Source organism: Microcaecilia unicolor, chromosome 1, assembly GCF_901765095.1.
Source record: "Microcaecilia unicolor chromosome 1, aMicUni1.1, whole genome shotgun sequence".
Taxonomy (NCBI): Eukaryota; Metazoa; Chordata; class Amphibia; order Gymnophiona; family Siphonopidae; genus Microcaecilia; species Microcaecilia unicolor.
In genome coordinates this window covers 234,832,234-234,847,309 of record NC_044031.1, presented here as the reverse complement: position 1 = coordinate 234,847,309, position 15,076 = coordinate 234,832,234, and the positions used below count along the sequence as shown (strand labels likewise).

Below are 15,076 nucleotides of genomic sequence, written 5' to 3'. Positions count from 1 at the left end.
AGGAAAGGGATTTAATGAACCAGACTGAGATGGTATTGTTTATATTATTTAACCCTTACCAGTATGAAAACTATCATTATTCTTGAGGCTAGAGGTATTGAGGCTATTGGTGAAGCAGGTACCATGTAGTTCTGGAGGTTGGCAACATTTTGAAATTCCACAGTCATGAGGCATAAGGGAGTCAAGCTTTCTCTCACACAATATTTTTCTGCATCTCTTTGTAAGGGGTAAACAGGAATGGGACTTTCTGGGGCAAGGGAAAAATGAGTATGGGGAAGGGGGCAATCTGAACATGAATCCCATTTTACTTTGTGCAAGGTGGATAGAGGATAGTTGAGGTATGTGGCTCTTTGATTTTTTTTTAACCCACAAGGGGGGGGGGGGGGCTGGGGGGAGAATGCATGAGGAACAGATTGGAAAATGTAGTCCCTTCTATCCTGCATGAAGGAGAGTGGGGTAGTCAGAGCATGCAGCCCCTTGATTTTTTGTGCTAAGATGGCAGGTCAGGCCCTGCAGTCCCTTGATCTTTGTTGAGCTGTTTGGCAAGGGGAATGTCATGTTGTGGCCAATATGAATGTTAAAAAAATTATTGTGTTAACAATATCCATGCTAGTCTTCTAACCAAGCAAGGCAAGTTTTACTGTGCCCCCAGTACAACTTGGTACATAGCACAAGGAGTGGGGTCTTAACATTCACATAAAAATGTAACCAAGTTACACAGAAAAACTTATCCAGCATCAGTTTTTGTGGATAGGCTCCTCAGTATATCTGAAATGTGCTGACAGCAACTCAGCCATTCAATTTTCCTCTGGATATTAAACTAAGCTGGTACTACAATAAGACTATTTCCATCAGAATATGCTTTCCCCCCCTAATTGTTAAAGAGCCATAACAAAATAGATTTGCTTCAGTTGTAGGAAGGGATTAATCAATTTCTTGTAAATAAGGTGGGGGGGGGGGGGGGGTTAACCCAATATAATGAGGGATCTGTAAAAAAAAAAAAAAGCAAATTTCTATTCATACTATTACTATAATTGCTGTTAGATCAGGAAATCCATACTCTCAGTAACAAAGGTTTAACAGGGATCAATTGTGCCACAGCCTCTGAAGCAGCACCTGCTGGCAAACCCAATAATTAGAAGCTCCTGTCAATCCCATGTCAATGTTAAACATATACTTGCCTGACTCACTCTCCCTTCCTCATCATTCAGGACAGGCTCCCCTAAGTCAAGCTATTAAGACATGGAAATGCTGTAGTCTAGTTCAGCATTAATGAGCCTTCTGTCATGAAGCAGAATCAGTGAACCAAAGACCATACAGTCTGTTTTCTCTGTCTACAAAGGGAATTTCCTCTGCATTCAGCCCAACATCTTGAACAAATTCATTTTGGCTTAGGTAAGACACGGTCAATACAATACAGTAGTTGCAGATATCAAATGTAAAAGGCATGCAGCATGTGAAATCCTATTTCAATGGACACATACTCCTGTGTATAATATACTTTATACAATAAATACAGACTGCAATTTACTGGTGGAAAAAAAAAAAAACTCTTGTCCATGAAAGAACCTGGTGGCAAGTGGTCCTTAAAGCAGAGGCTGCCAAGCAAATTGTACAACTTCTTTATTTCTGCAAGTGACCAACAGTCAATTTATATAGGGGTCAATATTCAAAAACTCTTATCGGATAAAAACACCTGCTATCAGGATAAGTGCAGTTGACTGGGATATTCAGAAGCAGTATCCAGATAGTGCCTCAGAATAATCAGGCAACTGAGCGGGAAACAACAACATAAATGCTGCTGTAGAGCACAGAGTTATCCTACAAGAATATTCATTCGTTGCTTTTGCTGAGAAGAGTTGCCAAAAGATGGCGTTCTACGCTGTTTTTTAAATTGACCCGACACAGGCATTCGCCGAAACGGGTCTTCGAATAAATATTGCTTCCTCTGAAATCTGGTTCCACCTTGTGGTTCCATCTACGGCCTGATACACCTTTTTTATTCTCAGCATAATCTAAGATTTCCTGTGCAGTACAGTATGTCTAACAGTACCTGAACAATTCACAAAAAAGAGTTATTTCACTCAGCTCCTTAATTGGCTCTTCTTGTTCATGTAGCTTTTTAAAATCTGTCACATACACAAGTGAGCGAGGTGGGAAAATGTGGGATACAAATGCAATAAATAAATAAATAAATATGTATGTTGCAAAATTATCAACTACATGTGAGGCACTGACATTTACAGGGGTATAGCCCCAAGTGATGCTCCTCTTTTTCTGTAAGTGTAGCTTTTTAACGTGGATGCTTCAGCTGTATGCTAGCAAATGCACAAGCACTCTGATACGTCCTTATCCATATTGTATGAAAAGCTCCATGTTCACCAGAGCTTTCTATAAAATAAAGGAGGAATTGTAAACATCCCAACCTGGTCATCTCAAGTTCTACTTCAACATTCTGTGGAAAATGGGACTTAACATCTGTACACATTGTACAGAAATACTGTAGTATTGTCTGTAGAAATACTGTAGTATAGATAGAATGGAAGGAAATATCCACAAAGAAATGAAATTCACATACAATGAAAACATTTGTTGTGAAAAAAGAATATGATAGTATGCAAGTATACTATAAAGAATGTGGTAGCCTGGGCATATTGCATTTCTGCCTCCCCCCCCCCCCCCCTATTCATATGGTGAGCAGTGCTGAATATACCCTAGAGACAACTGACCTTTTTGCTGGCCTAAATTAAACTGAATATCTATATTGTAAACGGGCCCGCTGCTCCAGTATGGGGGAGGAAACCGCCTCCTGCGAATAGCCAGATCTTCACAAAACTGCCACCAGGGGATACTTCAAAACATTCCTTTATTTGTCAGGTTAACCACCAAACTTCACTCCAGAGCCCTTGGTTAGGGCTTCTCCGGCAGGGCGGTTCTGCCTTGCTTAGTACATCAGCCCACTAAACACAAAGACTCTGCCCCACTCCCTGAGGGGGATTCATTAGTCCTTTTGAACTCCCTCCTTTTTGGTCAAAGTCAATAACACACAAACAGTACTTGCCCCCCCCCCCCCCCCAAGCAGGCTTTCCCCTCTTCCCACCAGGCAGTCCTCCTTCATAAACAAGCCTTTCAAATTCAACAGTTTCTCAAAATAATCAGGTTTCAAACAGGTTTGTAATTCTTCCAGCAAACTTTCCAACATTCAGGGTTTCCCCCCAAGGCAAACAGGTTCCACAGAAGAAAACAGGCTTCCATATTTACGTAGGGTTTAAATCAAAATAAATTCCCAAAGCAATGTAGGTTTGCAAACCTTCAGGTGCTGTGCTCCTCAGGATTCTCAAGCTCCCATTCCATTCTGCTTTCTTCCCCTTGCTCAGCCTCATTAACCCCCTCTTCCACCCAATCCATCCAATCCTCCTCCTGCTTCTCACCCCACCCTTCCCTCTTACAGGTGGGAGGCATGATATACTGATTGCGGGTCCAGGGGAACTGGGCTTCTTCCTTCTCCCTCCCTCTTGTGGTCAGACATGGTATATGGCCAGTTTGCCTATCCCCTGGGCTCCCCCTGCTGGGACTGGAAATGCATTCTGGGAGATGTAGTTCAGGGTTTTGCTGCTTCATTTTGTACAACTGGGCTGTAGCCTTGTCACAATATGAATGGCTGCTAAATATCCCAGCTACCATAGAGTTAGGTAAAATTCCCATGCTCTGCCTTCACTCTGATCCTGTGCTATCCAGTTGCTGACAGACAGCCACAGCTCTTTCTGGAAACTTCTAAGAACATAATAAGAATAGCCAAACTGGGTCAGATCAATGGTCCATCTAGCCCAGTATCCTGCTTCCAACAGTGGCGAATTCAGGTCACAAGTACCTGACAGAATTCCAAATAGTAGCAGTGGCTTTCCCTATGTCTATCTCAATAGAAGACTATGGACTTTTCCTCCAGGAATTTGTCCAAATATTTTTTAAACCCAGATACACTAACTGCTGATACCACATCCTCTGGCAACGAATTCCAGAGCTTAACTTCATTTTAAACATAGTACCACGTATTGCTTCCTTGAGTGTCCCCTGGTCTTTGTACTTTTTCAAAGAGTAAAAAATCAATTTACGTTTACCCATTCTACTCCACTCTGTATTTTGTAGACCTCAATCATATCCCCCCTGAGCCGTCTCTTTTCCAAGCTGATGAGTCCTTACTCTTTCCTCATATGAGAGGAGTTCCATCCCCTTAATCATCTTGGTCACCCTTCTTTGAACCTTCTCTAATTCTGCTATATCTTTTTTAAGATACGGTGTCCAGAACTGCACACAATGCTCAAAGTGTGGTTGCACCATGGAGCAATACAGAGGAATTATAATAGCCTTTGTCTTATTTTCTATCCTTTTCCTAATAATTCCTAGCATCCTGTTTGCTTTTTTGGCCACTGCCACACACTGGGCAGAATATATCAGCGTACTGTCCATGATGACACCTGGATCTTTTTCTTGGGTACTGACTCCTAGAGTGGAATCTAGCATCAAATAACTATGATTTGGATTATTCTTCCCAATTTGCATCACTTTGTACTTGTCTATATTAAATCTCACCTGCCATTTGGATGCCCAGTCTTCCAAACTTCCTAAGGTCTTCCTGCAATTTTTCACAATCCGCAAGCATTTTAACAAATTTGAATAGTTTTGTGTTGTCTGCAAATTTAATCACCTCACTTGTAGTTCCAATTACAGATCATTAATAAATATGTTAAATTACACCGGTCCCAGTACAGATCCCTGGGGCACTCCACTATTCACTCTCCTCCACTGGGAGAATTGGACATTTAACCCTACCCTCTGTTTTCTATATCCATCAACCAATTCCTAATCCACAACAGAGCATTGCCTCCTGTCCCATAGGCTTTTAATTTTCTCAGGAGTCTCTCATGAGGGACTTTGTCAAATGCTTTCTGAAAATCTAGATACACTACTCCAACCGGCTCACCTTTATCCATGTCTATTCACGCATTCTAAGAAATGAAGCAAATTGGTTAGGCAAGGCTTCCCTTGGCTGTATCCATGCTGATTCTGTCTCATTAAACCATGTTTGTCTCTGTGTTCAGTGATTTTATTCTTTATAATAGTTTCCACTGTTTTGCCCGGCACTGACATCAGGTTTACAATGGTAAGTAATTTCCCGGATCATCCCCGGATCCCTCCAAATGATTTTAAGGACAGGTTACAGATCACTAACAGAAGATTTGCCATCTCATATTTGAGTTATTTCAGTACTCTGGGGTGTATACCATCTGGTCCAGGTGATTTACTAGTCTTTACTTTGTCAGTTTGGCTCAGTACTTCTTCTAGGTTCACCGAGATTTATTTTGGTTCCTCTGCATTATCACCATTGAAAACCATCAAACCAAAGAATACAGCAAAGAATTAATTCAGCCACTCTGCTATGGCCCTGTCCTCCCTGAGTGCCCTTTTTACTCCTTTATGATTTAACAGTCCCACGGATTCCATCACAGGCTTTCTGCTTATGATATACCTGAAAAAGAGTTATTATTATGAGTTTTTGCCTCCGAGGCAAGTTTCTGTTTGTATTCTCTTTTGATCTTCTTTATCAATGCTTTGCATCTAACTTGCCAATGCTTATGTTGCTTCTTGTTTTCTTCACTCAGATCTTTTTTCCATATTCTGCAAGATGTTCTTGCCCTAATAGCCTATTTCACTTCTTCCTTTAACAAGCAATTATTGGCACTAGCTGGCATTAATTAGAATTTACATGCACAACTTGCTAGGCGTATTCTATAAAGTAATGTGCATAAATTCTAAGACATGGATGTGAAAAGGGGGTGTGGCCATGGGTGTGGAATGAGCAGTTCATGGGCATTCCTAAAAGTATGTGCACTGTTATAGAATATGACCAATCCATGCATAAATTAGGAGTTGGCATTTACACTAAGTTTTACTTGGCATAAATGGCAGCACCTAAGTTTAGTTGCCAGACCAAGCATTTTGGTGTATTCTGTAAACTGTGTCTAACTTCGGTGTATTCTATAAACTGCACCTAACTTAAAGCGATGTTTATAGAATACACCTAGGCACACATGTCCAGAACTCCTCTCTCTCTTCCTTTCCCCTATGTCCATGCCAGGCACTTTCTTCTTCCTTCCCTTCCCTTCTGTCCATGTCAAATATCTCTCCTCTTTCTCTTACCTATGTCCATCAATTTCCCTCCTGTCCCTATCGCCCTCTTCTCAGCATCTCTCCCAATCTTCCCTATGTCCAGCATCTCTCCTGACTTCCTCTTCTACCTCCCACTGAAGCATAGCAACTCTCCAATCTCCCTTTTCATCTTTCCTGTCTAGAAACTCTCCTGATATCTCCTTCCACCTGTCCAATTGTCCAGTATCTCTTCTTCACCTCCCCTGATGACCAGCATTTCATATGATTTCCCCTTCTACTTCCCTCATGTCCAATATCTCTCCTTCCACCCTCCCCATGTCCAGCATCTCCTACAATCCTCTCTTTTATCCCTATTCAATCATCTCCCCTCCTTTTCTGTGCCACTGCCATCCAGACACCTGAAGCATATAGAAAATGGAAGCATCTTATGTTAGAGGGGATGGAACTGGCAGATACTGAGCATGTGTGCAGGCTATGAAGCCCCACACTGCTATTTTCTTTTTGTTGCTTTTATCTGGGATTATTTTTGATGGACTTGATCAATTTAGTTTTGATCCTGTCAGTCACATGTCTATCAAGAGGTACTTAGCTATGTGATAGGTGAAAGTAAAATGGGACAGTCCAAAGAAACAGAGGAGAAAAAGACAGTCAAGTATATTGAGGAACAAGTACAAAAAAAAAAAACTTTGGGCAGTCAGAAAGTCCAGGAACTGATATACCATGATTTTAAGTTCCACTGATTCTTCTTCTCTCCCCCTCCCTTTCTTCTCTTCTTTTCCCCCTGAATTTCAACTTCGCTGTTCCTAGCCAAACCACCCTCTGGAACTCAACCCTACTCTCAGCAATCAAGCAAATGGTTCAACATAGGCCACTCTTTTCGTACCACCAGAAAAGGCTTGGTTTCAGGGTGACTTCTGCCTGATTAAAAGGCAACTGCAATCTGCAACTTTGGCATTGATCCAGATACACTTCAGATCTTACTTCCACAACCTCCTCAATGAATATCGTTCCTGGCATTGCACCCTTCGTCACACCTACTATACTACTTTAATTAATAAATCTTCAAACTGTTCTAAGAAACTCTACCACCAAGTCACTAATTTTAAACAATTACTCCTATATCTACTATCCCCTCTATGCTATTCGCATCTGACTTTGCACATTTCTTTCAATGCAAAAGTGAGACTCTCCAAGCTTTGCTTCCACTCTCACCTATTGGTTCGCCTACTAATTCTCCCTTGTCTCTGCCATCAAGCTCTCACCCCATAAGTTCCCCTTGCTCCCCTAATCATGCTCAGCTTCTTTCCTTAGGGACTACATGGTCCAAGTTCAATCTCCCCTCTCTTACATCGTTCACCAAAGTTTTCTCCTCTTCTAGGAAGACCATCTGCCCCCTCAATCCAATTCCCTCCTCCTGGATCGCAATTTCCGTTTATGGTCTTCTCCCACTGGCATTCAATATGGTTCTGAAATCCCTCTCCTTAGGAATAGTACCTCCCCTTTGTAAAATCTCTATTGTTCAGCCCATTCAAGAAATCTCAAGAAATCTTCTCTTTACCCGTTCGTTCTCTCCAATTACAGGCCCATTTCTAACATCCCCTTCCTGACCAAACTCACAGAGAGGATTGTCTATACACAACTGCTCCAACACACTGAAATTTCCAACATTCTGCATCCCATTCTGCCCCAGACACTCAACTAAAACTATTCTAGCTTCTCTTCTTAATGAAATTCATTCAGCTTTTGATCACTGCGATGACCTACTTGTTTCCTTTGATCGCTCTGCAGATTTCGATCTTATTAGTCACTTTCTACTCCTGTCTAGGCTATCAGCTTTGGGTATCTTGGGTAGAGAATTTTACTGGTTAAGTGCTTTCCATTCTGACCTCGCTTGTCAGGTTTCGACTACTCACTCAGAATCCACCCCTTTTTCAGTCCCCCAGGGTCAATCCTTTTACCACTCCTTTTCAATATCTTTCTCAGTCCACTAGCAAGACCCATCTAAAAATCCAGTATCAGATTATATATAGATATAGATATATACAGTGGTGTGCTGGAGCAGGCTCGCAACAGCTATTTGTTAAGTTTTTTGGAAGTCAGTTGTTAAAGTAGGCTTCCCCATGGCTACTTTAACAACTGGCTCCCAAAATGTGGGCTCAGGCCCCTTCCTGAATTCTCTTTTACTTTGCTAGCGGGGATACTGAGCCCTTCCAGCCAAGTAAATAGACTGTTGCTGCTCTCTGCTCCTTGTTTCCAGCTCTGAGCAGGAGGCTAGGACTTTTTGTACATGTGACAGAAGTCATAGCATGCTGCTCGAGCCAGAAACAAGTAGTGGGGAGTGGTGACGGTCCATTTATTGGTGGGTGGGGCTCGGCATCCCTGCCAGAAAAGGGATGCCTAGCGTGCCTGAATGAGGGAGGGGGGGGGAGAGAGAGGCATACATTGACCCCACCAGTCCACCCATGGCCCCCCACAAATTGCAGGGCTGGTTACGCCCGGAGAGCCCGTTAAATATTTACCAGTACACCCATGTGTGTGTGTCTATATATATATAGACGCACTGATGATATTCTTTTGATTGCCACTTTGGACCCCTACATGCCAGACCTCACTTCTCTTCAGTCATGTTTAATTTCTATAGATCATTGGCTTTGTATCAATCATCTGGTGCTTAATCCCTCTAAATCTGTAGTACTTTGAATCATAGCCCACTCTTCTTATCCTCCCATTAACCCTACATTGCAGAGTTCCCCTCTCACTTTGGTAGAATCCATTAGCCATCTGGGAGTGAGTCTCAAGACAAGCCTTTCTTTCAGTGTTCAGATATCCTCTGTCATTAAGTCTTGCTTCTATTCCTTAGGCACCATTTGCTCTTTACATCCTTAAGACAATTCCTGTGCTACTCTTCTCTACGCTCTTGTAGCTTCCATGTTAGACTATTGTAACATTGTCTACTCTTGCCTTCCTCTCATTCATCTTAAGAAGCTCTAGGCTGTCCAAAATATCACAATATGTCTTCTCTCTCATGCTACCGTTCAGACCATATTACTCCTATTCTCAAACACCACCACTGGATCCCAATCTCATTTATAATCCAGCACGAGATCCTAATATCAATACATAGGGTTCTCTATTCCAGGCTTCCCCTCTACCTTTCCCCCCTGATTGTTCCCTACTGACCAACTCGCTCTCTATGTTCCTCTACTAGCAATTAGTTATCTACCCCCTTCTTTCTGTTGCTCTAGACTTGAACCAACCAGGCACTCTGCATTTTTCTTCACTGCCCCTTCTCTCTGGAATGCACTTCCCTCTGAACTTCGAACAGAGCTTTCCTATCCCTGTTTTAGAGCTTCCCTAACAACCCACCTCTTTTCCTTAGCACTTCCTGCCCCTCCCTAGCTGAGGCAGTGGTAGTCAGACAGCAGAGGCACAGCTCCTAGCCAGATTTTACCTGTTCCCCTTCTCCTCTTTTCTCCTTTCTCTGTCCTGTTGAATGTTGTAGTTCTTTTCTTCATCTTGGTTTGTTTTTAGATTTGTAAATTGCCTTGATTCACACTCTGAAAGGCGTTGTACCAAACATACAGCCTAAAAGGCCGTGGAAGCAAGAATCAGAATCCCTATTCTGCCTGTGTACCTGTATGCTGTGAAGCCTCAAGCCAGAACTGAAATTCTTAACACTGAACTTGCTCACTTTGAAGAAACTTAACCAGTCTTATTCTGGTACATTACAACCATGCCTAAAGTTTCTCCTTATACTAATAGTCATACATCTTGGGCCCTGAAGTGGAGAATCTTTTCCTCCCCTCCCCCCTTAAAGAGTTCACACCAAGTTTTTTGGAAGATGTCCATGTGAATATTTTGCTGGAATCAAGTGAAGCTTTTGTTAAAAAGATATACCTGGAAGGAAAGTTGTAGGTGCTTCAAAAATGCATGGCGGGGTGTGGGGTGGGGGGTGGGGGGAAGGGACTCTATGCAACAACTGTTGCAACTCTAAACACCTTGCTTTGCAGACTAGATGGCCTATTTCAGTATCTAAACAAAAAAAACAGCACCACGGGCCTTTAAAAATGGAACACAGTTCTTTAATGAATGAGGCTTTAGGACCTAGTAAATGATTCCTGCATATCTGGCAGGCTTTTAGACCCAGTAACCACCTAAATTTATTTGATAGGATAAAGGTTAATGCTTTGTGAAGATCAGGTGTTTTCACTTAAGTTAATTAAAAAATTTTTCCACCCTGTGTGACATGGTATTAAAAGCAGAGCCTTTTAAGAGCACAGCTTTTCATCCATTTGGATACAGAAAGTGAAAGTGCCTTGGTGTTTTGTAGCTTTTACTATATGAGACGTGGGGTAAGGAATAATATATTGTAGAGGAATATATTCGAGTTATTCCCCAAGTTTTCCACGTCATCACTGTGACCCCTGACGCAGGTGCTAGTCACCGAAACACGGCCCGTGTCGGGTCTTTTTGTCAAGGCTCATTCATTAAAGAACTGTGTTCCATTTTTAAAGGCCGTGGTGCTGTTTTTTTTGTTTGGACTTTAGTTTGTACTTCGTTCCCTCTCTTTTGTTATATCTATTTCAGTATCTGTCATCATGTAATATCACCCCAATATTAAGCCCACTGAGGTCAGCGATTTAAAGCTGCTGACCGCTGCAGGCTGTATCTAACCCAAATAGTCAATGCCAGGCCATGTCTGGGCACCAGCACTAAATATCTGGTTTAGCCGTGGACCTGGAAGTTATGCGGGTGTTGGCCGATTTTCAGTGCCAGCACCCACATAGCTAATTAGACAAAGATAGGACTGTTTTATGTGAGGTCCTGGTTAGTTATGCAGGCACTGACTCCGAGTATCACTAGTGTCCTCATAACTGCCGGCTTCTCCCTGACTTTTTCCATGGACTGCCACAGCACTAACTGCACAGTGCCTCAGAATGGATATTCAGCGGCACTGTGTCATTATGCTGCTGAATAGCCAGAGATAGCCCACTGAGTGGGTGTTTAATCAGGTATGAGCATCTCCTGCCCACTTAAACCCGTTTCAATATCTAACCCAATGTTGCTAAGAAGCTAAATACACCCTGGGTGATCTAGTTGCTGCACAAACCAATAATTTACACATTTACACAACACATTCCTCCCTTTTTAGCTTAGAGTTTCACTTCTAAGGCAGGAAAGTGAAAGAACATTTTTATCAACATTATTGAAAGTCACTGAAGAGTCTACATCAGAGCACACTTAATTCCTCAGCAAGAATATATTTTGCTAACATATATCACCACTTAGGAACCTGGCCTCTGGTCGCCTATAACATGCATTTTAAATCTCTTACATTCTATTCCTTATTGCTATTTGCATCAGATAATTTACACGTCTTATCATATTAGATTACAGCTCTGTCTAAAATATTTTAGATCATTTATTATAACTTCTTTTTCAAAAAATCTGCTTTGACAAATCACCATGAATACAATTTATTGCCACCAGTGCAAAAAGTCAAAGCAAGTTTGAAAATGCATTGGAACACAAATGCATTGTTCCCAGAAATTTGGTCCTCTGATTGTGTACAGTATATTTCAACATAAGATAAAGGTTTATGAGTGAAGATGTAAAAATTATTATCTCTAACATGGGATTTACAGAAGAGACTGAAGATAGCACATGTACCTTGTTAATGTAATCTGAAAGCTCTGATATCCAGCTATATACGAAGCTAATCTGGTCAAACTTTGTTTTCCAGAACCACCAACACCAACCAGCAATGCATTTCCTTGTGGAGTCCGAATAATCCGGGAGATCTTTACCAGATGGATCATTGCATCCTGGAAGCAAAGAGAAAAAAACCCCAGTTGATAACAACTTAAGCTCTTTTGAAGAATTTTTAATTTACAGTATACTTTCATCTTTCAAAACTTCAGACAGTGGTGCTCAGTCCTATGCTCAATACTACACTTGTCCCATGTCAGAAAAAATATAATCAAGTAAATACTCTCAACATTTGTTAGTTTAGTTTATTTATACTTGATATATCACCCTTGCTGGTGCACAGATCAGAGTAGTTAACCTAGCAGAACAAAATCAATAATATAAAATGAAATTACAATTTAAATAGGACAGTATTACAAACATACAAAGCATGGAAACAAGATAAGTGACATAAGAGATAATGGACAGGAAAATGTTAGTCAACAAATCCTGACCCTTCATCTCAAAAAGAAAACAGATGAGTCTTAAGGCTAGATTTAAAGTATGAACAGAAAACTCGGATCTTAACTACAAAGGAAGATTATTCTAACATGAAGGAGCCATAAAAAGGAATGCAGAATGCCTTGTAAATTCCAAGTGAGCCAGGGCCAGTGGAGGCAGCACTAAAGGATGGTCATTATGCAAATGTAGGGTGCAGGAAGGTACATATGGGATGACAAGTGAAACCTGATTATCAGGGGAGCCTTCCCATAGGGTCCTAAATATCAGCAGAAGAATCTTAAACTGTATGTGAGATAATGCAGGAAAACAATGAAGTTGGATCAAAAGGGAAGTAATGCGATTAAACTTTGGAGCATTGCATAAAAATGTGCACCAGTGTGTTTAAAGGACTGTAAGTACTTCAAATAGGATAGTACGATGCTTGAAAAAACAACACTACAATAATCTGACTATAAAAAAACTAACGTGTAACAAGGTGCGCAGTGGCAGGATCAAAATAGCTATAGACTGCCTTAATTTGACAAAGAGAATAAAAGTCCAACTGTAGAGCCCTAGATAATTCTGGAGGAACAGTATAGTAAGTAATAAAAGTATCACAATATTTTCTTGCCTTGATTAGTTTAGCGCAGTTTAAAAAGGGTCTGGTCGGCTTCCTAAAGGAAAAGTCCATAGACCATTATTAAATTGACTTGTGGAAAATCCACTGCTTATTTCTGGGATAAGCAGCATAAAACGTATTGAGCTTTTTTGGGATCCTGCCAGGTATTTGTGACCTGAATTGGCCACTGTTGGAAACAGGATGCTGGGCTTGATGGACCTTTGGTCTGTCCCAGTGTAGCAATACTTATGCACTTATAGCTAAAATAATTCTGGACAGTGCAAAGCTGTTCATGGAGTCTGTGTACCACCTAGCTTCCTGCCTCTATGGAACTCCAACTCCCATATCCCACAGAACCAATGGAAAGGAGAGATTTGGTCTTACTGCTAATTTTGTTTATCAGACCAGTCCAAAAGAGATGGGTTATGCCTCATTACCCACTCGAGAAGTTCTACCTTATCTAGGGCATTGTGTACCATCAACATCTCAGATCTGTAACAAAGAATATGTAGACAATCCCTTCCTCCTCCCCCCCCCCCCCAAAAAAAAAAAAAAGTTGCATCCAAGAGAGCAGGGAGGGATTCGAGATTCTTCACATGAGAGAACACCAGGAAGTTCCCAAAATAAGATCATGACAACAACCAGAAGTCTATGTCAAAGACATAGAATTTGTGTTGGACTGATAGGATTCAAAGAAAGAATATTAGCAGGTAAGACCAACATATTCTTTTCTTATCATCCACCAGACCAGTCCAAAAAGATGGAAAATAAAGAAGAACCCCCTTTTATATTGTAGGGTCTAGACCCCTGATTATATGGCTACTAACAGACTTTGGCTAACAACCTCCTGCAATTCATACTTTAGACAATGCTTCAATGCAGCCTGAACTTTGATCCGAATCTGCCAAGGCCTGCACTTCAGCAAGAAGATGTCTGTGGCCCACTCAGCTGATGCAATCACCTTACAACCATTGCATCATGGACTTCTTGTGCAGAGATAAGGATCGATGGTCAAGTTACCTCAGCCAATTTGGAGACTGGATTTGAAGAGACTTTCCAGTGTGACGCAAAAGTGGACATTCTTGTGCTTTTTGAAATCAGAATGTCCAGAGCACAATGAATTGGTTACCTTATCTTCAAGAACAGTACCTCTGTCAGATCCACATAAAAGAAGCATCCCCAGGGATCAAAGGTTATCTAGTACTTCCATCAGATACAAGCTGTCATTGTCTCGTATTCTCATCAGCTTATAAACTCCACTGCACTCCTCTATTCATCTCGACACTGCTAGGACACTTCAGAGATCTCCTCCCAGCCTGTTCACCTGCTGACCTACACTTTCATCCCAAAGGAAAAGCAAGTTTCACTGCCAGGTTGTACAAAAGCTCTGTAGTACTATTGGGTAATAAGCGTTGGTCCAAAGTGGCCATGGGAAAAACACATATGGGAGCCCTGTCTGGAGCTACTGATGCACTAGGGATTCTGACTCAGCCAGTTCCCATTCTTTATGATGACTGAGCAAGGTACATTCACATTCCTCTTCATTGCCATATAATCCATGATAGGTGTGCCATACTGATTCGTGATGAAGAAGAAGGCCTCCTAAGAAAACTCCCATTTTCTTGGATCTAGAGATTGTCTGCTCAGGAAATTCACTGGTAAAACATTAGGTGCCCAAATGTGGAAGAGGCACATATTAGGTACATGTGTAACTGGGAGTCCCACCAATGCTCTGCCCATGTATACTGTGACAAATCCCTGGGCTCAGCGCTCCTTAGACCTCTGGGCGGCTGCCAAACTCCCAGCTTAGCAAATTTTCATAACTCCAACTCAAGGCCTCACACTGATCAGTCCAGGTTTTCTCTTTCATTTGTACCCAAAATGTTCCCATACTTTTAGGCAACAACACAAGTCAAAACAAAAGGCACATTCTAGTAAACAAACGGTTAACAGCCCCCATAGCTCTTAAACGATAACTTTATGGGGTTCCCCTCAGGCCTCTCTTTTACAGGTTGGATCTCTCCCCTCCCCCCCCCTTTCCTTCAGGCTAGCCTTGGCCACATTCTTCACTTCCCACCTGCCTTTAAGGAATACTTGACT

The 15,076-nt window shown here is 41.6% G+C and overlaps 1 protein-coding gene across 1 annotated transcript in view; it reads right to left on the bottom strand.

Annotated features, from left to right (window-relative positions):
* LOC115471141 (dynein heavy chain 5, axonemal-like) overlaps window positions 1-15,076 on the bottom strand; it is a 766,968-nt gene that overhangs the window by 310,089 nt on the left and 441,803 nt on the right. The window contains 1 exon segment of the mRNA XM_030204834.1: window positions 11,839-11,993. Coding sequence (XP_030060694.1) covers window positions 11,839-11,993 — 155 coding nt within the window.